At 39.4% G+C, this 23,848-nt stretch overlaps 1 protein-coding gene across 7 annotated transcripts in view; it reads left to right on the forward strand.

Moving 5' to 3' along the window:
- Positions 1–23,848, forward strand: part of Itprid1 (ITPR interacting domain containing 1) — a 132,679-nt gene that overhangs the window by 41,488 nt on the left and 67,343 nt on the right. For 5 of the 7 annotated variants that reach the window (XM_047561669.1, XM_047561671.1, XM_047561666.1 and 2 more), the window contains 5 exons: positions 907–955; positions 1,288–1,331; positions 17,282–17,333; positions 19,745–19,831; positions 21,999–22,201. In XM_047561669.1, coding sequence (XP_047417625.1) covers positions 907–955; positions 1,288–1,331; positions 17,282–17,333; positions 19,745–19,831; positions 21,999–22,201 — 435 coding nt within the window. The remainder of the gene's footprint in view (positions 1–906; positions 956–1,287; positions 1,332–17,281; positions 17,334–19,744; positions 19,832–21,998; positions 22,202–23,848) is intronic. The other 2 variants (XM_047561667.1, XM_047561670.1) reach the window with 2 other exon arrangements.

The following is a 23,848-nucleotide window of genomic DNA, read 5'->3' on the forward strand; positions in this document are numbered from 1 at the left end:
TTGAAGGGTGATAAATAGGAAAATACCTCCTTCTCCCCTTCCCAAAATGTAACAGTTGGATGTTTGTTGTTTTCTTTGCCCATCACCTAATTTACTCTATCCTTTCATGGCACCTTGATTGAAGAACAAACACATTCCAAGGTCCACTAGTTTTTTGTGTGTTTTTTTTTTTGGTTCAGCTGACACCTTGTGAGGAGGATAATTCAGACGCCCCACTCTTAGGATGAAGTCAAGGGATATCAGCCCAGGGTAGACAGTAACCAACCAGAACAGAAGCAAATATTTAACAGGAAATGTTGCCTTTATTTCCTTTCTTTATGCCTTTTGACTGTCTTTTGAGCCAGCGCTAAAGATCCACCTTAAAGACTGGTGCCTTTTTAACACAGGGTGCCTTTGGCAATCCTGGGATTCTAGTGCAATTTGTCCCTGGAATGAATGCAAATTTGGTTTCTAACCTGGCAGAGAACTCCTTGCAAATAAACATCCCTGGCTGGCTGCCTTAGGTAAATGTAGTGATTCAATCAGGAGAGGCTCCGTGGCGATTTAGACCCAAAGAGAAAGACAAAACTCTCATATTCTTTTCACCCTTTGTATTCACACCAGGTAATTTAAAAATTACTCTAACATCTCTTGCTCTTCATTGATTTATTTTTTACCTCTTTAACATTTTCTTTATTTTTTTTTTCAAGTTTCTGTCTTTTGGCAAGTTTACATACTATTCTCAGGAAAGGATGATTATGGAAAACAGGAGGTTGTACCTTCAGGGATAAAAAATGAATATGCTTATGGAATCATGTGACTAAATATGTAGGGAATAGAGCTTTTGAGTGATGACTGGATGATACAGTGGAGTCATTTTAGCTGGTCGTGCTTTCACTAACTGTTCTGTTTCTTTCTCATTTGTAGAAGATTCCAAACAGGAAAGTATCCAGCAGTGGTTGGACTCTGGATTCTTGTAAGTGTTCCTTTGTGTCTTATATATTTCTCTTGCAAAGATCCATGACAATAATGTGGGTAACCCTGTCTGGACAAGGTGGGATGTGTAAGGATTTTCATATTTATTAGGTACCTGAAGGATTACCCTTTTATTGCAAAATCTTTGTATATATATCAATTAAAAAGTAAAAAATAAAATGTTATTGAATCTCTGACTGTTCATCAGTTTCCAAAGTTTCTCCCTTAATACAATCTAACTGCATGGGCACACATCAGTCTAATTAAAAAGCAATTTAGTACAGTTTACTTGCCTACATTGTTGGACTTACAATACTTTTGTTTCTTTCATAGTGTCTCTGTAAATGAAAACTTTCAGCAAGTCATCGATCGTACTGGTAAGAGAAGAGAACCCAGAACAGTTATATTTTGTGGTGCTGAGGATGGGATGTATGTGTGAACATGTCTATGTGAATAAATCTTCCCAAAATGAGAATCATCAGAGGCTTCTAGAAATAGATAGCTCAGACCTCAATCAGTCCTTCCATTTGATGAATAAGACAGACTCAGAGGGCAGGAAGGGTAGTTGCTTCCTGAGCACCGGGTTAGGGGCTGACACCAGGGTTCCTGTCTTATCGTTGCTTAGACTGGAACAGGACACTTGCTGGTTTCTAGGTAGACGTTTGCAAGGATGTAATTGTGGAAGTTGTTTAATTTTCCCTTGTATGGTATTGTACTTTGATTTCTTAATTTATCCTCTATTTTCTTGGTGTCAAAAATTACACTTTCTCTCATGATACATTTGTTCTAGGAAGAACAAATGACTAAATCCTAAAGCAAACAGTGCAAGTATGTATGAGGCAGAAAATGCATGACATTTGTTTTGCTGAGATTTGATAAGGATATTATAAAAAGAAAAAGAAATTTAATTACAGGTCTCACAGATTTCATCTTTCGTCAATGAAATTTCATATTTCATAGAATCTGAGATCCCTCAATTACAAAATGTACTTCTAATTGCCACTCAGATTAAAATAAAAAACTGTTGGTAAATGAAAGCCATCCTGATTTTGTAGATACTAAAATGTGAAAAAATATGTTTTAAAATTGATTCAATGTCATAAAGAATGCACGCGAGGGAAAAAAAGGCATAAATTAGAAGTTCAATGATTAGAGGGAAAAATTATCAGTCTACTAGTAACTAACTTTTCTGGTTTAATAATTTCATTTCCTCTATTGAGATCTTAAATGAATTTGACCACTGTCTACAAAACAGCTAAGTATATCATGGAAATTTCCTTCCTCACCAAATTTTCATTTTTCTTTAATCTCAAAGTTCCATGATATCTAAAGTTCTAATTAATTGAATTGAAACACCTCTCTGTTCATATTAGCTCAGACTCAAGGAAAAAATGCAAGGACTTAAGAAATCCAGCCAGCATCCCATGGCCCTGACACCGTCTCTTGCCCTGGTGCTGATGAGACCTGGCACTGGTTCTGGGGTTGTAAGTAACTGTATTAACATTGTCACTTCCCCAAAATCAAAGTCAAATCATGAGCTGGCCTCCTCTGAATCAGGTCAACAGACTACAAAGGCTCAGACGGAAGGAAACATGGCCCTGGGTGGGCTGAGCTCAGAGAGGCCCCACTTGGATTTGGCAGCTCCTTCATCTCCAGCAAGACTTTTAATAACAATAGAATAACTTCTTACAAGTTTAATTGAGCCTTTCTTTTGACAAGGCCCTTTCTCATCGATCATATTTTTTAAATTTATTAGCCAGTGTGGGAGCATGGCTGGTTCTTATTCTCCTTTGCAGATGAAGAATCTGCACAGAGTGGACTAGTGCTGTGGTTTTTAATCACAGCTGGTTAGAGGCAGGTGGAGGAACTGGAGACCCAGCCTTCCATGAGCCCCTTTATGTGCTGCCTTGGGCCCAGATGCAAGAGCTGCACACTGAGCTCAAGGAAGCCCAGAGTCACCCTGGGAAATGTGGGTGTGAGCACTGTATGGAAAACTGGTGAGCAGAGGTCAAGGGAAGGGTGTCAGGGAGAAAAATGGTGGGGGAAGGAAAAGGAAGTGCAGAGGAGGAGGAAGGGGTCACTGCTAGAGAAATTGTTCTGTCAAAACTCTTCAAATCCTGATAGGATGCAGAGTGAATGTGCAGAAGGTTGTTAGAGCAGCCATAACAAATCAGTTCTCTCTGGATGCCCTAAAACACAAGAAATCCATTCTTTCATAGTTATGGAGATTGGACATCCAAAATCAAGATGGCAGTAAATCATTCTCCCTTTGGAGAATCCTCCTCTGCCTTTTCCTAGTTTCTGGTGGCTGCTGTAAATCCTTGGTATCCCTTGGCTTGTAGCTGAATCATTTTATTCTGTCTTCCCAAGGCCTTTTCTCCCTGTGTATCTTCTCTTTTCCTAAGAATGCAGGTCATTGGATTTAGGACCCACCCTAATCCAATATGAACTCATTTCAACTAATTATACCTGTAAAATCCCTATTTCTAATTAAGCCCATTTTCAGAGGTTCTGAAAATGAAATTTGGGGGAACATTATTAAATTCAAAGTGGAATTCATTCTGAGGCTATTTTCCTCATTGATCACTTCTAAGGCTTGGCACCCGGAGTGGCATCAAGAGCCAAGTGTCCTGTCAAATTAGTTCTCACTGGATGCCTTAAAACACAAGAAATTCATTCTCTCATAGTTATGGAGGCTGGACCTGCCCTTCATAGAAAGCATTCTGCTGGGCCTATGGGGCTTGGAGTGGGCCCAGATAAAATAGCTTCAGAGGTTCTGTTCCTGGGTTTCTCCTGAGTCCCATTTTATACCTCATTCATCCCCCTTGCGCTAGGTAAAGCCTCTAACCTTTGGCACTTCATCCTCTTCATCAGTAGAACTGAGAGGTGAAAGAAATTAATATGCTTTGAGGGTGCAAGTGATAGGTCCTTTCTGCATATTACTTCATTTGCCAGAACCATCTTCTGAGGTAAATATTACTGCAATTAAATTTTGCAAGATGGAAAAAAAGACTGAGAAAAGTTAAGTTTAATTGAAAAAAAGTTCAATTAAAGGGTAAAGAAATTGGGATGTGAACTTAGATCTGTTTTTCTGTACAGTCACTTGCCTCTCTAGAAAATCAATGTGATTTACTGTACATGTCACACATAGCAAGGCCTGAGAGGAAAGCCCCTTATCAGCATCGCTGCTGGAAAGAAATTCAGAGCAACCCGGGGGGGGGGGGGGCACTGACATTTCTTTCTCCAGAACTTCCAGTCAGTCCAGTGCACCAGCTCTCTGGGATCACAATGTGGTCCTAAGTTTAAAAATTTTATATGGGATTACACTATTTTTTAATATCAGTCCAGTGTCTATGGAAATGCAGAATGGTCACATCTAGATCTTAAAATTTAAAGAAAAAACGATTTATCAAGTTGACCAACAGGTACAAACTCAATGCATAAGTTCACAAGCCCTTATGTGTAGTATGGTGATTATAGTTAACAATCCTATATTTTATACTTTAAATTTACTGAAGGGATAGATTTTAAGTATTCTTGCCTGAGAAAAAAATAACTGTGTGAGATGATGGTTTGTTAATGAGCTTGATTGTGATGATCATTTCATCATGTGTGTGTATATATCTATCTATATATATATATATAGAGAGAGAGAGATAGATATAGATACATAGATACACACACACACACACACACACACACATATATATATATATATATATACACATACCTATATATCAAAATATTTTGTACACCTTGAACAGATACAATTTTTGGTCAATTATACATCAGTAAAGCTGAATAAATACATCAAATAATTCATCTGGAAAAATCTAAGTAGTCATTTTGCTTAGCTTTCAGAAATTTTAAATTAAAAGAAGTTAAACTCTTAGAAAGTTGATGTGACTGAAAAACTATTGCTTTATAATTGGAAAGTTCCATGGTGGTTGTCTGTTTCAGAGGCTTACTGTGTTTCAGATCTCTATACACTTTGGACTAAAAGTAATGATAACACAAGTATTATGATTAGTAATTACTATTAATTATCAAGTGTTTATTGCATATTTAAAAACTATTGCAAAAACTATTACACCTCAAGCAAAACAGCATGATTAACTTCATTGAATACCGAGGGTCTGGGTGCAGTGGTGCACACCTGTAATCCCAAAAGCTCTGGAGGTTGAGGCAGGAGGATCGTGAGTTCAAAGCCAGCCTCAGGAAAAGTGAGGGACTAAGCGATCCTGTCTCTAAATAAAATACAAAATAGGGCTGGAGATGTGGCTCAGTGGTCAAATGCCCCTGAGTTCAATCCCTGGTACTCTCCCCCAACAAAAAAGGGAAAAAAAAAAATTGAGGAAACAGATACTCAGAAAAGTTACAAAATTTGCTTAAAACCACACACCCATAAGAGATAGAGACATGATTTGAATGATTTGAATTCAAGTGTTTCTAATTTCAAAGTTCACGCTTTTTCTACCAGAAACTAATATGCCTCTAGACTTCACTAGTTGGTGGTTGGTGTAAATCAACTACATGAATTTTATCCCCAGTTTGTCCTTACTTCTGTGAGTCAATCTGGGGTGGCAGAAAAGAGCTCTCCCTGAATTTAAGGTCTTATGCTGAGACATGATCCAAAATGTATTCCTTTTAAATCTATAGGTACATGAAGTAGATTTTTGTTCAAAGAAAAATTAATTAAAAACAGTTCTAAAAGTAAAAAAATTCATCTATAAATATTCTGAAATTCATTTATAAATAACTCCTATCTCTCCTTTAACTCAAATTTGTATCATGTCTCTCCAATCTGTAAGTTCCAATTATGTTACAAAAAAAAAAAAAAAAGAGTTGGTTTCCCAGTTTTGGTGAAATAGTGCCATCATCTTTGTCTTTCTGAAAAATATCTCCCATAGAATATCTGGGAGCTATGAGATGTTACAGGCATTTTCATGAAATAAGTCCCCTTCACTGTCGCTTCTACTACTCTGATGAAAACCCCTTGGCATTATCTCATAGAAAGTTGTTTTAACACTTCTTCAGCATCCTGTTCTCCACTCTTAGGCACCATCATCATTCTGTTAGAGTCCTTACACTGTTTTAGTTCTTGCAGGTTTGTAGAATTGCTCATTTCTGTAAATGACTCCATCACCTGGGGATTTGGCAGCAATACTAGTGTTTTATGTTACATAAAATGCATGAAGGAAATACTCTTTCAGCTTCTTCCTGCAGTCCATATTTCTCTTTACACTTTTGACTTAGGTTGGAGACTGGAGAACAAACATGTTGGCAACTCCACTTTCCTGCACACAGGCATATTGGTTCTGACAGATCCTCTTTTGTTCCACTCTTCAGTTTTTAGCAAATACATATTGAATGACCCTACGAACTAGGTGCTCCTTTAGGATTGGGGATAATGAAGAAAATAGATGTGGTGGTAAGAGACACATTAAATAATTGAGTAAATATGTTACATGCCAGGAGATAGATCATCAGGGAAGGTATTTTAGCAGCTGCCTAAAAGAAGTGAAGGAGCCCGATATTTGCTTCTCTGGGAGAATGAATTGTTTCAGGCACGTGGGACAACATATGCAATGGCCATGCGACTGCAACATGCCCTTCATGAACCAGGAAAAGCAGGAAGATTAAAATGGTTGCAGCTAAGTGAGCAAGGAAGAGAGAAGCAGTCCAGAGGTTAAAGAATTAGCTAGAGCCAGCATGGTGATACACACCTGTAATTCCAGCAGCTTGGGAGGCTGAGACAGGAGGATCTCACGTTTAAGGCTAGAGTCAGCAACTTAAAAAGGCACTAAGCAACTTACTGACACCTCATCTCAAAATAAAATATAAAAAGGGCTGGGAAGGGAAGGTGACTCAGTGGTTAAGCGCCCTTGGGTTCAATCCCCAGTACAAAAAAAAAAAAAAAAAATTAGCTAGAAGCAAAATAATGTAAGGCCATATGTATCTCTGTAAGTATTTTGACTTTTACTCAGCATTAGAAAGGACTCCTTGAAAGTGTTTAATACAAAGGAGGAGTATAATCTTGATTCTTTTTTACAAAAGACAATTCTGCTATCTGACTGCTATTTGGAGAACAGACTATAGGCAGAGAGGAGATGGAAAAGGTAGAATCAGGGAGCCCCAGCTCCCTGGGAGGTTAATGAAATAATTCAGAGTAGAGAGGATGGGGACTTAGACCAGGGCACTAGCAGTTATTACAGAAAGAGGGATGTTGGATTCTGGATGGTTCGGAACTTAGGATAAGATATGTTGATAAATTAGATGCGGGGCATTAAAGAGAGAGAGAACTCCAAGAGGACTCTAATGAAGTTTTACCAAGCATCTGCGGAGATGGATGGCCATTTTTTGAGTCTTGGGGTAAGAGATGAGAAATTCAGTATGAGAGAAAGTCCATATTAGACATATTATGATTCAGAGGTTTAGTAGATATTCAAAGAGATTCTGCCAGGGAGGTAGTTGGAACTAAAAATCTGGAGTTAAGGGGAAAGTGGCTGGTCATTTAGATGGTGTTTAAAGTCAGAAGATCAGATGAGATCACCAAGCTAGTCAGTGCAGATGGAGAAGAGGCCAGGAAATACGGAAAAAAAAAATAGCAAGAGAGAAGGAAAAGGATTGGTTGATGAGAGCAACAGAAAACCAAGAGGGAAGAGTCTGGAAGGGAAATTGGTGTATCAAAGAGGGAGCGATCAACACCATCAGCTCTTGATCATGGGTTACAGATGCAGAAGACTGACAGCTGGCCATCAGATTTGGCAGTGGGAGCTGTGGGTCACCTTGAGAAGATCTGTTTTAGAGGAATGCTGGGGAGAAAGCCTACTTAAACACCCTTCTCATGGAATAAAAGCAGAAGTGGAGACAGGAAACTACTTTGAGAAGTTGCCAGGCAAAGGGAGCAGTTAAATGAAATGATAACTCTAAGAAAGGAAGACAAATGCAGATTTTTCTCTTTGTTGTTGTAAAAGGGTAGGAGTTCTTCACAGATTGTAGATTTTAACCCCTTATTGGACATACAGTTGACAAGCATTTGCTTTCACAGGTGGCTGCTGCGGCAGGTGCACAGGGTGATAGGCATGATCAGTGACTGAGATGTACTAATCTGCTTGGTGCCTCTGCCTGGCCTTCTGTGGGACAAGCCTGGGCCTCCCCTCTGGAACCTCTGCTCTTGGGGCTTTGAGATCTCTTCCAAAGAAACATTGCTCACCCAAGCTTACTTGCGGATAGAAATTATTCGCGTTTCTCCTTTTAACAGGGCCAATACATTTCCTTCTGCCTTCTTCCCATGTTCATTTCAATCACTGCTGAGAAGTATGGCTGCCCTTGCTTATATCCCACGTCAGACTCAAGCAATTCATGAAGGGTTCTCTTCTTACGTCTGCACTCTCTAGTGGTGAATAGTAGGGCATTTTATCTGAGTGCTCTTACAGCATCCTTTTTAACTTTAACTATCCCCAGGGCATTTTCTGCCCAGGGTACATGAATGGCTTACAAGGAAGAGCCTCCTGGCCATCCTTCAACTGCCTTCTCTTTTCTCTTTCCAGGAATCCCCACCACTGAGTGCAGATGAACTCTTCTTAGTGATCACCGAGTGCACAAGCAAGTGATTCTCAGTGTGGTCACAGTGAAGATCCACAAACCTTCCTATAACCATAACCACAAACACAATAGGAAATCCAGAGCCCCTGTGGGGTCCATCATGGTGCTATAGGGACTAAGGCCATGGATGCTCTTTCCAGGCTGCTGACTCCTTTTTAACCTCAGATTCCATATAAGGATAAGAAAACCCATAGAGAGCATCTGGTTTGTGGCAAACTTGTTTCCATCACCAGAAAACAAATTAGATATCAGTACTATCTGACAATGAGAGCACATTGTCATTACAATGCAAAGATGAGACATATAATGAATGCATGCTTCAACATGAAGGTTTATATAATTGGCACTGGTTTAACAACATATCCAAGCATCACTGTGAGTGAAGAAAAACTAGAACTCTCTTCTCCAGCAAAAAGGCAGTTCCTCTCAAAGCTCTGCTTGGCGCCATTTACTACTTGATGAGTGATAATTTATTTGTCCGTTTTTATATTTAGATATTTTTCCTTCAATACTCAGAAGAGAGTAACTTTGTTTCCAGGAGGAATGTGTTAAATACTAAGAACTTAGAAAATAAAATTCTAAACTCTGCTCTATATCATAAGAAAAGATCAAAATAAATCCAATTAAACATAATAAATGTTCCCTTAAAGCTTGTCAAGAGAATATGTCTATAGCAAAGACCTGTTCTAGGCGAAGGGTATAAAGAGGTGGAATATGAGACTCTTGCTCTTAGGATTGTCATTGACTTTCTAGGATGATCACAATACGAATATGGCCTAGACCAACTTTTCATCAAGACCCTCTAGTCTTATCTCTTTCCATTACACTCCTGGTTCTTCAACTTCCTTCATCTAATTCCTCTTGCCTAAAAGGTCTTCCCATGCTGATAACCCCTCACAATTCTTTGGAGGCCTCAACCAAGTCCCGCATTCTCTAAGATGAGGCCCTCCCTGACTTCCACACCGAGATGTGATTTCTCTTCTGAACACCTATAACGTTCATTCTGGGTTCTAACTATGTGCATTTTGCCTGTGTTGCCTCCAATTATGAGGGATGTGATCTTTCTCCTTGAAAACAATTGTAATTCCTGCTAGGGTAGGAATCATCTCTCTCTAAATGTCCCAAAGCTAGTCAACAAAAAGATCTTGGAAGAACAAAATGAAGATGAGGTTGTCAGGTTGAGAAATCTCAGAAGAAGTGAGATTGGAGCTAACCAATCAAAGAGTATATGTTTAAAAAAAAAAAAAAAAAACAGAGGCAGAGCAAAAACATTTAATTTGGTGGAAATAACAGGAATGTGAGCAAAATGAGAAAAAAACTAAACAGGTGCAGGAAAGCATATGGAAAGTGATCAAGTTGGAGACCTGGTTTCATACAAGGGTGGAACTTTCTCTGCTAAATAGGGCATGGTCAGGTTATAAATGTCTTTAACATCCAGAAAGAGGGAATCATGCTTGAGGTCATAGGACTGGGATGGCACAGAAGTGTCCTCTCAAGTTCCTCTTCAAATGGATAGGTAGTTGTAACTGAAATGAATAGGATTTGGGTGTGGGATCTCTGTTCACCTGTAAAGGGTGTCATGAATAATTTAGGATAATAATTGGAGGTAGTAGGTGCAGTGTTGGGAAATTTGCCATCTCTACTTCGGTGAGTTGTGAACTCAGTACAGTGAGGTGAGAAATGGCAGACCTTGGTGCTTCTCCTGGCAATGGAAAGAAGATACACAGGTAAGAAGTTACATAGACTCAGGCTTAAGTTGACGAGGACTTATACTGGGCTCAACAGTGGAATGGGGAAGAAGAGCGTGCACCATCTCAAAAAAAAAAAAAAAAAAAGACACAGGTGGGGTGCGGGGGAGAACTGAGCATTCCATTTGCTTTAAGGTTTTGAGCATGAGAATCAGGCAGAACATAAGAGTCCCTTTTTTGTAGGAATATGGGTTAATAATTTGCCAATGGAGACACATACATTGCTGACCACCTCTACTTAGCGTCCTGGTCATGCAGGAGTTAAATATGCAGAGAGCTGCAGAAAGCTATTATTTTAGAGCCCCACAAAAAAATGTGATTTGATTAGTCTATTGGACGATATTCCAAAGAACCAAATGTCTTCCATGAATCAGTCAGAAATGCTTAGGAAAACCAAAATAAAAAATGCTTTCTAAGCCAATAAAGGTGCTAATTAGTGCCTTCTGCATATCTAACTACATCTTCTCCAGTAATACATTTTGCAGGGTTAAGTGCGGTATCTGCTGCTTCAGATGGCAGAAGTCCGCCTAACAGTCGGGAGGGTGGCTGGAGACTCAAGCATCTAGAAGGAAATCAGAATTGGAATTTTAACCCATGCAATGGGATGTATTGGACAGAGCAGGGCCTTTTTTCTCACTTTAATTTTCCTCAAAACCCATCCTTAGGAAACTTGGGGATGGCAAGACTTAATTTGTGGTTTTCTTTCTTCCTCCCCCAGCTCTTTTAAAGAGTAAAATCTGGTTTTAAAATTTTAACAAGGGTATCCCAGAAGGAAGAAAAAGGTGAAAATATCAAACCCAAACAATTAGAGAAGCAAATGTGAAATTGAGAAGGGCCTAGCTAGCAGAGCTTTGTGTGGTAGATACAGGTACCGGTCTAAGGGTCGCACCTTCTCCCTGGGGCAGCCCCAAGCCTGATGCCTGCAGAAACCTGAGGAAATTTGGGGTAACAGGAGCAGTTTGTCTGTCCTGGCATGGCCTTTCCTTTGTATGAAGTCTTGCTCTGATCAGAGGCTTCCAGCAGAGCCGGCAGGTAATTGCTAATGAACAAAGCAGGTAGCAGAGAGACTGCAGAAAATTGGAGAGCCCACTGCCTTCAACAGATTGCTGCCCCCAAGACACCTGGGCCAGGAATGCTGGCTTTTCCAAGTTTCTAGGCAAATCTAGGAATCCCAGTCCCTGTGAGAAATGGTACATTGTGGGCCACCAGTTTCTGTGACTTGGTTCAAGTTCATTATTGAAAATAGGACAAAGGAAACAGGATCAGACCCTGACAAACCCAACCTCAGGCCCCAGGCAGTTTACCTTACCAATTAGTAAACTGGGAAAGAAAACAAACAAACGAACAAACAAAAACCTCTAACAAACAAAAACCTCTAACAGGCAAAGGGTCACAGGCAAAAATAAAAAAACACAATCAAAAACTCTAACAGGAAAGTTTCATGCTCCCCTGGGCAAGACTCTAAGCTGCCTCCACCCTAATGCCGAGAAGGCAAGTCACTGCTTCCCCCATAACCAAGAAATCAGCACACAGAAACACCATGAAAATAGCATTTGGTCTCCTAGGACCTAGGGAGCCAAGGAATGTAAGATGGAAATCAACCAGGGAACCTAATTAATTTTTAATCATTTTATCACAATTTTTTTTAAAAATCAGGCTTATTTTATGAGTTTCAAAAAATTATACCAGTTTTCCTTGGCTTGGTTTTCTCCAGAATCTAAGCTTGGCAGCAGAAAAGGCTAATGTCTGAATGCATTGGCTGCAGATAGACATTTGTGTCATTTTCAGCAAGATCAAGAAGAAAGAGGAAAAGGGTCTAGGAAAGAATGTAAATGCTGTATTTGTACCTCAGCGATGGTGGGGTTCAGGTGAGGGGGATATCATCTCCTAATTGTTGGTGATGGTGGGGGGCCCCACAGGATGTTAGCAGTGAGATGCAGGGCAGAAGGTCCTTCTGCCAGCTGGTGCTAAAACTGTAAGGCTTTCATATGAGCCATCAGACCAGAGACCCCCCACTGTGACCAAGCCAATCCACTTCTCACTTCCTAGACAGCACCTTACCCTAGGACCTTCTTTTTTCCTGGAGGCAACTTTTGGTTTCCTGGTTTCCAAATTGCTCCTAACAACAGTGGCAAGGCCTGGGGCTGTGGTCCACGGAGTGTGGCTGACAGATCAGTGTGGACTCTGGGATCCATGAAGAAGTCCTGGGTAAAAACCTCCCGACCCTACACAACTCGATTTTTGGGGATGACTAGATTTTCTGCAGGGCTAGGGTTTTTGAAAGTTCAGCAAAGCTGAACTAACTCCTCTCATCAATATCTAACAATGGATCATTTCCTCTCTGACAGTTTGAGCAATTCATTGTGGCCACAGTGGCAGATCCCAGGCCTGGATATGCCCATTTGTTCACACTTTCTAGGAAACCAGAGTAGAAAACAACTGGAAAAGACAGAGCGAATGGTGAGGGCAATGGTACCAGCAGAACATGCAGCCACAAGTCCAGGACTGTGGAAAATTTTAGGCAAGGAAAAAATCCTCAGAAACTCTCCAGAATTCTCCAGACAAGGTCACCCAGGTACACATGGAGGCTTAGTTTATTTATGAATTACATACAATGTAGTAGTTACAGGTAGTGCTGGTAAGAAGGTGGGGGACAGAGGAAATGGGAAAAAATTGTTTGAGAAATGGAAAATATTTATTTTACCTTCTGTTTGGGCAACTTATTATTTATTTCATCATGGTGTCATTACAATGTGATTGCCTAAAAATTATGCTGTGCTTGGATCTCTGACATTAATGATATAGTGATAGCCATTCTTTCATGTGACACCTTTAATCAACTGGCAGTGGTTTTATGAGTTGGAGTCGTTCTGAGACTGAGCTGAGTTCAGTAAGCAAAGGTGCTGCCGTGGATTAGTAATGCCTCGAAGAGAGACTTGTGTCTGGTAGTTCTCAAATCTTTCTTCTGGAGGTGCCACAAAGGGTGAAGGAAGAACAGAATGAAAGAAGGCAATTCCCTATAATGTTTTATGAATCTTATGTATTTTCTTCAAGTTATTGACATCTGAAATTTAGATACAAGATCTGAAATTGCTGTTTTTCTCAACTACCCACTCAGGAAGTTTACTCTAAACAAACAAACAAACAAACAAAAAAATGGCAAATACACTCCCACTTACCAAGTCAGTCCCAATAAGATGTTGGTGATCTTTCAGAAGATTTTGAGAGTCTATCTAAGCTCAATGAGAAAGTGATGCAATTGATTAATGATGTCTGCCAGGGATGGGCTTGGGAGTGAAGCACAGAGACCATCCATATCCTCCTTCTATTAAAACTTTTGAAATACATTTATGTTTCTCACCCTATTTGACTCTCATAGTGACAGAGTTCCCAAGGTAAGCACTCTATCTGTCCTCTCACTGCCTCTTTATATTGTAGTTGTACATTTTGAACTTAGTTAAGAATCCTCTATTTGCACACATCTTAACAATGTATCTCTTTTTCTTTCTAGACAAGTGTTCCTTTTTTTTTTTTTTTAGCACGGTAACTAAGCTTTTTTTAAAAAAATCTGGTAAAAATTTGGATATTCTAGCTCTGATTTTAATAAATTACTATCTTCTGCTTTTGGTGCTGATTTGTTCTTTTTCTAAGGCTTTGAGATATAATGTTAGGTTATATATTAGTTGACTTTCTGTTCTTTTAATGCATGGGCTCAGTGGAACAAACTTGCCTCTTAGAACCACCTTCACAGTGCCCCAGAGATTTTGATATATTGTGCTGCTGTTCTCATTTACCTCTAAATAGGTTTTTTTTAAATTCATGCCTGATTTCTTCTACTATCCATTGGTCATTCAATAACATATTAGTTAGTATCCAGGTGTTACAGTAGTTTCTAGTTTTTATTTTATCATTAATTTCTAATGTCATTCCATTATGATCTGATAGAATGCAAGGTATTAGCTGTATTTTTCTGTGTATGTGTTTGCTAAGAGTTGCTTTGTGGCCTGAGATATGGTCTATTTTAGAGAAGGATCTGTAGGCTGCTGAGAAGAAAGCATATTAAGTCATTGATGGTTGAAATATTCTATATACATCTGGTAAGTCTAAATTATTAATTGTATTTTTTAGTTCTGTAGTTTCTTCATTTAGCTTTAGTTTGGAGGATCTATCCAGTGATGGGAAAGGCATGTTAAAGTCACCCAGTATCATTGTGCTGTGGTCTGTTTGATTCTTGAAATTGAGAAGGGTTTGTTTGATGTATGTGACTGCTTCACTATTTGGAGCATAAATATTTATGATTGTTGTGTCTTGTTGATGTATAATTCCCTTAAGCAGTATGAAATGGGATGATATAAAACTAAAAAGCTTCTCAGCAAAGGAAACAATCAAGAACATGAATAGAGAACCTACAGAATAGGGGAAAATCTTTGCCCCCTGCATCTCAGATAGAGCATTAATCTCCAGGATATATAATGAACTAAAAAAAAATTGAACACCAAAAAGCAAATAACCCAACCAATATATGGGCAAAGGAACTGAACAGACACTTCACAGAAGAAGAAATATGATCAGTCAACATATATATGAGAAAATGTTTAGCATCACTACCAATTAGAGAAATGCAAATTAAAACTACAATGAGATTTCATCTCACTCCAGTCAGAATGGCAATTATCAAGAATACAAGTAACAATAAATGTTGGCAAGGATGTAGGGAAAAAGGTGCAGTCATACATTACTGGTGGTACTGCAAACTGATGCATCACTCTGGAAAGCAGTATGGAGATTCCTCAGAAAACTTGAAATGGAATCACTATTTGACCCAGTTATTCCACTCATTGGCATATGCCCAAAGGCCTTAAAATCAGCATACTATAATGACCGCAGTCACATCAATGTATATAGCAGCTCAATTCCCAGTAGCTAAGCTATGGAACTAACCAAGCCCTAGAAAAAGTACAAATCAGCACCAAAAGCAGAAGACAAGAATTAATTAAAATGGATAAAGAAAATGTGGTATATATACACAGTGGGGTATTTATTACCCAGCCATAAAAGAGAATGACTTTATGACTTTTGCCAGTAAATAGATGGATTTGGAGTCTATCATGATAAGTGAAATCAGTCAATCCAAAAAAACCAAACGCTAATGTTCTCTCTGATATGCAGATGCTAACACACAATAAGGGTGGAGGGGGGAAAGAATAGAAGTTCATTGGATTAGACAAAGGGAAATGAAGGGAAGGGAGGGATGGTGGGAATAGGAAAAACAGCAGAATGAATCAGACATAACTTTTCTGTGTTCATAGATGAATAACCCACTAGTCAAAGTCCACATCATGTACAACCACAAGAATAGAATTCTAACTAGAATAAGTTATACTCCATGTATGTAGAATATGTCAAAGAACACTCTACTGTCATATATCCCTAAACAAACAAATAAGAAAATGTGATTATTGCTATAAAAAGTTATGGAGATTCTTATCTCCACCTGCCAAATTTGGCATTCTCAGACAAATACATAAATAACTTGAGGCCTGTGTATAGACCACCACCCTTCTGACCCTCTACCACCCAAACAAGAATTCTGGCTCCAAATGAAAGTCCTTTAGTATTTTCAGCATTCTAAGTTTTAATCACTAAGGTTCTTTCATCCAAAACTTTTCCCAATCTGCATTATCTTTCTTATGATGAAAAACTTCCTGGTCTCATAGAAGTACAGGATGGGAACACTTCCCAGTGTCACACATGTCACACATTTGTACCCAGGAGGGCCCTGAGGGAAAGGAAGTAAGAAAACTGATGAGCCTTTTAGAAATGTGCCATGCTGTGAAGAGTTTCTTTTGCAGAGGTCAGCCGCATGCGGTGTCATGGCACGAGGTCCAGTACTGCACCAGACCTCGAATGGGCCTCTGATATTCAGTACCTGTTCCTCCTGAGGTGTCCTGTCCTCAGCTCCACTACCAGGCAAATGGACTCTCAGCATCATCGTTCTCACATTTACTTGATTGCTCAAAAACTTTTCTTGGTTTTCCAAGTCCTGTCACGTACATATAAACTCCTGTTTCAGTTTTCAAATCAACTCCAGGACATTCTATTAGTAGGTGGTGTTTCCAAAAGAAACAAACTAAAATAAGCTGTGGCACTTTACTGATCAGGAGAAATGTATTTCATCTCTCTGAGCCTCAGTCTTCCTTCTTTGTGAAGTGGGAAATAACAATAAGAACAACAATAAAAATAACACCACCTCTTTTGTTGTGGAAATTGGGATTATGCATGTAACATGCTTAGCACATTGCTTAAATAGATTATACTACATACATGTGCTAGTACCAATAAAGGTAGTAATAAATTCCTAGATCTGTTACTCATGATCCTTGGCTCATTACTAAATTTTTGTGAGTCTATTTCCTTATCGGAGAAATGAGGATATATCCTAAATTAAATGGCTGCTGGAAGGACTGGATGGTACCAACAAATGGAAGATGCTCAGTAAATGCTGATTTCTCCCTGTGTTCTTTTGCCTGCCCTGGCTGTACTCCTTGATGGTCCTCAGGTACCACGAGAGAGCCTCCCCAGAGGCTCTGCGATCTAACCAGACCAGCCTCAGACCCTCCCCTTTCTACAGACCTTTTTTTCTCTTCAGTGGTGATACCTCTTTTCCATCCATCAAATTCTCCTCATTCTTAAAAGTCCGAGACAAATCCCATTTCCTCCGTGAAACCTCCACTGATTCTTCCACTCGCTCCTGACTTCTTCCTTCATTGAACAAGTACTTTTCTTTGAGGGCTTCTCACACTGTTCAGCAATTATTATATTCTATCTTGTTCACTCTCGTCATGTCTTATATTTCATGCTTATACAACCCTGGATATGGAAATTCAGTCCCACATTGTTTCATTTGATATAAGAAAATCTCCCATGAGATAAAAGAAAATTAAGTTCACCTCTACTTTTTTTTCCCCCAGTTTCTTTGCATGAACAAGGAATGGTTCAAATGACTGTGAAAGACTACATGAGGTAAGTAGCAGAATCAGAGTTACTTGCCTCCAATATTTCACATGCAAATCTTCCCCTAAATGAAGTAGAGGTGAGGAAGTTTCTCAATAATACCATGGATCCTAGGAGCTTCTGAAAGGTCACTGGTTGAGGACCTAGAACCTGTTCACTAACCTTAAAGGGAAATAGAGGTTCCTTAGATGTTATTAAAAATGAGCAAACTAAATCAGCAAATACTGACTTGGGAGGAGATTTAATTAGAACCTGTGCCTCAGTGACATTCTACTATAATACAGCTGGTCATAGGGACCTGTTCATATGACAGTTGTACTCATATCTCATCTTACCCATGCTATTAATTATCATGCTATTTACCAGATAATAATGCATACAATTTCCAAAGTTAGATTGAAGGCAGTCAGAGTCTCTTGACAGGAGGAGACTAGATCTCAAAGTGTGGCCCCCAGACCAGCAGCACCAGCAGCACCAGGGAACTTAATAGAAAAGCAAGTTCCTGAGCTCCCTCCCCGCTCAGACATACTGAGCTAGAAAATCTTAGGTAGGGTTCAGAAATCTGTGTTTCTTCAAGTCCTCCAGATGATTCTGAGGCATACTCTAGTTTTAAAAATGCTGAGATAAACTCTGAGATCTCCTGATGTTAGGAACTCTACTTCTTGAACTCTCATCCCTGCCTTTTCAAGATAATTACAACTAGCCAGAAACCATTGCTATATCCCTCTTACTCTTAGAGTTCACACTTTGTTTTAGTCAAGTTTTTCACTGCTGTGACTAAAGGACTCGACCAGAACAACAGTAGAGGAGGAAAGGTTTATTTGAGGGCTCATGGTTTCACAGTCTTAGTTCATAGACAGCAGGCCCCCTTCCTCAGGGTTCAAGGTGAGGCAGAACATCATCGGTGGACGAGTGTGGCAGAGGGAAGCAGATCACATGACAATCAGAAAGCAGAAAGAGAGCGATCTCCACTCTCTAGATTCAAAATACATGCTCTGTAGCTACACTCCCAATGAACTCCTTCCTCTAGCCGCACCCCAACTGCCTCCAGTTACCACTCAGTTAATCCCATCTGGAATTAATTCACTGATTAGGTTAAGACTCTCAAAACCCAATAATTTCTCCTCCAAACCTTCTTGCATTGTCTCACACATGAGCTTTTGAAGACACCACATCTAAACCATAACACACTTTAAGTGCCATTTTTCCTAATTTTTTCCCTCCTTTAAAAGATTGTCCTTTTTGCTTCTTGTGGAATCATAGAGGAATAAGAAATCACAAGAAGCTCCCAGACAATTCTCTTATTTTCTCAAAAAGAAAAATGAGATTTGGGTCAGTTACCAGCTCTGCTCCCCCCAGCTTTACAATGACTACACATGGATTCTTCTGGATTCAAGGCCAGAGTTGCTCCTGGGTGGCTCTGATGAACTTTACAAAATACGATGTAACCTATAAACCCCAAATGAAAACTAAATTAAGGAGGACTACTGTAAACTGAGGTGAGTCAATAAATGAAAGGATATTTTCTGACTCACCTCAAGAGTCAATAGTCTTTTAAAACTGTAGTTCTTATTATCCAGAAACATGCATCTTCTCAATCTTCATGAAAAGAAGCAATTAAACAAGGAAGTGGCAAGTCCCAGTTCTTCTTCCTAAATGTGGACAGAACAAAGACAAATTCAGCGACCCAAATAAGAGAACTTAATGTCCTTGGGAACATTGCCCTCTGCACTGAAGTCTTTAATAAATTCTAATTTTATTGTCTATTATGTTTGATGATGCTAGATATGATCCATGGTAGAACTGAGATAGATAAAACTGAACTACATAATGATAATGTTCTGTTCTCTTTGCAAGTGCTTTCAAATGATTTGCAATGCAGACCTACTGCATAGAGTGACTCATTTTTTCCTTTCAGTAATAAAGGACTTCGTTACTGTTGCATATGGATGGCCACAAGAACCCTGGGGACAGTACTTAGAGATTGTTCACCATGTGATATGAAATTCTTCTCCATTACAGAATTAACATGGAGTTGCTTCAGTGACTGTTCACTGTGCCTATTTCAGCACATAATTTTAACTTCTTCCCCAAAGTTGGAGCCTCACAAAGCTGTGTTCCTGAAAGGTTCCCCAATGATTCACCATCTGTCAAGAGTGTGACATTCTGTCACCTTTATAATGAGCAGTCGCTGGGCACCTAACACTTAAATTCTCACACCTGCTGAAACACAATGCTTGGGAAAGAGAAGCAGGCCCTGGACTGCTCACTTGGTCTCTTCAAAGGCGTGGCCATTATGGGGTTATTAGAAACTAAGAGGAATGCAAATGATTGCTCTGGAGGGGAAAGATTGACAATGACCCCCCCCGGAACTACCTAAATCAACACATCTCATTGCTGGCATGCCCCCTTGGTTGTAGGTCCCTGCATCAGTTTTCTGAACCTCCCACCCTATCCAGAGGGACCAGTTTCAATTCTTGCCATTCTACCACAAGTGTACCACAAAGGTATGTGATTTCCAGGCATTTTTCCTTCAGAAAAATCATTCTGGGCAACAATGGATTTTGTGACATCATAAATAAGGATTTGAGAAATCCTTGCTGAATGAGTGGATAAGAGAATGAATCAAGGATTTCCAAATTCCAATTTTCAAGAACAATATAAGAGTCAGTGAAATTGGAAACAGACTAAATATTTGTTAATGGAAAAATGGCCAAATAAACCATTGGCCCGTTCAGTTTATGGAATTTCATACAATGATTTAAAAAGTAAGTGGAGCTAAACCCTGTGTATACAGTTTATAGCCTGTAGATCTCCACCTATTAGAAAGATCTTCAAGGCATATCTTTTAAGGGAAAAAAGCAAGATGCAGAAAAATACATAGAGTATGTTATTATTTACAAAACAAGCTAGTGAGATCCGTGCAGCATGTATGAAGCTACATAGACTAATGTCCAGAACCTATACAAAGGTTTAGGAGGAAGAGGCTCAGAATTAGTGGGGACAATGAGGAAGGGTAGAAATTTGTGTGTAAAATTACAATTTTTAACATGTTAAGTGTATTTTAAATGTTTCTTGCAAAATTCAAAAAAATTTTTATGTGGTATTTTCATAATGATATAAAAAGATTTTAAATGACAAATCAATCAATAATTGTACTATCGGCCATAAGACTGTACCTTTGGAAGGCAAGGATTATTTTCGTTCATTTTTGTGCCATAGGTGTCTAGCATAGAGGCTAGAACATGATAGACACTCAATAAATATTTGTATAAATGGGTTGAATAAAAATTTGTGCAATAAGATCATTAGAATAATAGATCAAATCTTCCCCATACAATTTAGATTTCTTACCAGAATATTTTTTCTCCCTTGAACCTCCTTTTATACCTATATCCACATAATTGAGAGCCTGGCACTCTCAGTTCTTCAAGTAATTTCTATGACTAAGTGTACAAGCCAAGCCATTTAAGCTCCCAGGAAGGGTTCCTGGTTTAACTTCTTACTCGACTGAATCAAGAGGCAAAGCTCCAGATATCTATGTCACTTAGAAAGTTTAAATGTGTTGCTGGTGGTTTCATTAAGTAGGCCTGCTCATGAGACTAAAGCTCATGACTGTAAAATCATCTCAACTATTGCAATTAAGCTCATATTAGTGTTGCATGTCAAGGTAAAAACTGACATCAACAAAAGAAAAAGAAAGAAAGAAAGAAAAAAGAAAACATGGTAAAACTTCATCAAAATTCTGATTCCCAAGCCAGGCATGCCTGTAATCCCAGCGTCTCCAGAGGTTGAAGCAGGAGGATCATGGGTTCAAAGTTAGTCTCAGCAAAAGTGAGGCGCTAAGCAACTCAGTGAGATCCTGTCTCTAAATAAAATAGGGCTGGGGATGTGGCTCAGTGGTTGAGTGCCCCTTAGTTCAATCCCTTGTACCCCCAAAATTGCAAATAATATGTTCTGATTCTCAGAATCCATGAGTTTAAAAATTCCAACTCAAAAGAAATTCAATACCTGGGAAGTGGATTGGTATACTTAAATATAAATTCCAGATAACTGATATTTATCATTTTCAGTGACAATGCAGACTAGAGTAATTTGATACAACGTTTGTTTTTCGACAGTCCAAAAAAAGAAGGAGAAAGAGAGAGATAACATATTAATCCTACCTAGGGACTTAAAATCATTCGTAAACATGAGCCCTGATAGTCTGCATTCATATGTAGCTGAGTATGTCCCAGAATAATACTCTTTAAAAATATTCTTCTTTGAGTCTACTGTTGATTTTTTTTTTCCCATTTTTTTCTCTTGCCATCAATTACCACTTCTTTGTGGTTGACAGTGCAGTATCTCTGGCATCCATTCCTCAATCTCCCTGCACTGTCTAATTTAACATTTGCTCTTGGGGAAATAAAAAGCCAGATGGATGAACTCGTGGTATTGTATGTAAAGTATAGGCAAGCAGTCCCTAGGTGCAGAGACTGCTGTCCTTTAAGTAAGTATATATGAGCGCCAGTGAAGGCACCATCTGTCTGTTCAGGTTCCTCTTTCACTCGGTTTCTGGAAGATTGGGTGACTAGAAAAAATGGCTTATGCTTAAGTGAGGTGTTATTGGATAAAGGGACTCTTTTTTTTTTTTTTTTTTTTTTTTTTTTTTTTTTTTTTTTTTAATCACAGCATTCCGGAATGGCTGGAATTTTGGGAAAAAGATCCAGTGGAAATTCTCTTAGATCTGGGGTTTGGTGCTGAGGAGCCAGACATCTGCACACAAATCCCAGCCAGATTCCTTGGTTGTGGCTCAGCAGCCAGAGGAATCAACATCCGTGTTTTTCTTGAAGCTCAAAAGCAGCGGATGGATGTTGAGAACCCTAACTTGTATGGTAAGTGAGGACCTTGTGGCATTAGCATCTCAGCAATGACAATGAGTGGCCTATTGGACCAGAGCATTAGGTGGATGGACACAGTAGACTCTGTGCAATAACATTCAGTTCCTTTCTTACAGTAGCTTAAAACAGGAAAGATTTATTTCTTGATCAGTCTACATGTTTACTGTTAACTGGTGAGGATATTTGGAGGATCTGCTCCAAATTGTCCTCACTTGAGAATTGGCCCCCAATCCCACCACATACCACCAAACTGGAATGTCACTAGTAGCAATAAAAGGAAAAAGGTGGAAATGGAAAAACATAGTCAGCTCTTAAATCCTCTGCCCATAACTACACATATCAGTCCTTCTCAGATTCCACTGGTCAGAAAATGTCATATGCCTATGTAACTCCAAGGGCTACAAAGGTGTAATCCTGCCATATGCCCCTTGAAAGAGGAACACTGGTAATACTGGTAAGCAGCTTTAATATATATATAGCTTTAAATATATATAATATTTAATATAATATATATAGCTAGGAGGCAGAGAAACCAGTTTCTCACAAGGCTTATATGGGTCATTGGGTGACACCTTAATTTCTCATCTGTGAGGCTCAGACCAGCACAACTGACACCCCAAACTCTGAGTGGTAGTTATTAATCTCTCATACCTGCAGATTTGTGTTGGGGGCTGTGCCATGTGGGCTGCGCTGCAATGGCACCTGGCGGCCAGTCGGAGGTTGTTTTGATCACATCGGCAGTGAGGAAGTTGATTAATATAAGCACACCCAGGTGTTTTGTCATTGGCCATATTCAATTAAGTCCACGCACACAACGCTGCACAGGTGTTCCCGAGTACTCCTGCTCGGGCCTGCTCGTTTTAACCTTTGCCGTGATAGGGCAGCTGGCCCCTCGCCTGATCTCAACTAGTGTGGCCCCGCCCTCCACCTCCTGGAGGGAATATAAGTGGGCAGTAGGCAGAAGGCAAAAAACAGCAGCTAGCAGAGAGAAGCAGCTAGCAGAGAAAAGAAGCAGCTAGCAGAGAGAAGAAGCAGCTAGCAGAGAAAAGAAACAGCTAGCAGAGAAAAGCAGCAGCTGGCAGAGAGAAGCTAGCAGAGAAAAGAAGAAGCTAGCAGAGAGAAGAAGCAGCTAGAAGAAGCAGCTAACCCTCAGATAGATAGCACCTAGTTCACAGGATGCGGGACCTACCTCTAAGAAGAAGCAGCAGAACTCTAAGAAGAAATAGATCTCTGATAAGCGTAGCAAGCCTCTCTTTCTCTAAAAACTTCCTCTAAAAGCAAAGTCTCTCTTTCTATAAGCAAAGCCTATCTTTCTCTCAAAGCTTCTCTTCCTCTAAAATCAAGCAAGTCTCTTTTTCCTCAATAAGCTAGGGAATAAGCAAGCAAGGAAGCAGCTCGGAAATAGAAGTAGTTTATTTCCAGTCCATCTCCGATAAATACCCGTGCAATTGTTGCTGCAGGCGGTAATAAATATCCGTGAGATTGTTGCCGCGGGCGGTGACAGATTTGTGGATTAGCTATGCCTAATCCTTATAGTTAGTGTACATACTGTTCTATTTCTCCAACTGGTCATCAGTGGAACACTTTTCTTTAGGATATTACTGAGGATGTTCTTCAGGCACATGTACTATATGCTTGAAT

The sequence above is a fragment of the Sciurus carolinensis genome, chromosome 8, assembly GCF_902686445.1.
Source record: "Sciurus carolinensis chromosome 8, mSciCar1.2, whole genome shotgun sequence".
In the NCBI taxonomy this organism is placed as follows: Eukaryota; Metazoa; Chordata; class Mammalia; order Rodentia; family Sciuridae; genus Sciurus; species Sciurus carolinensis.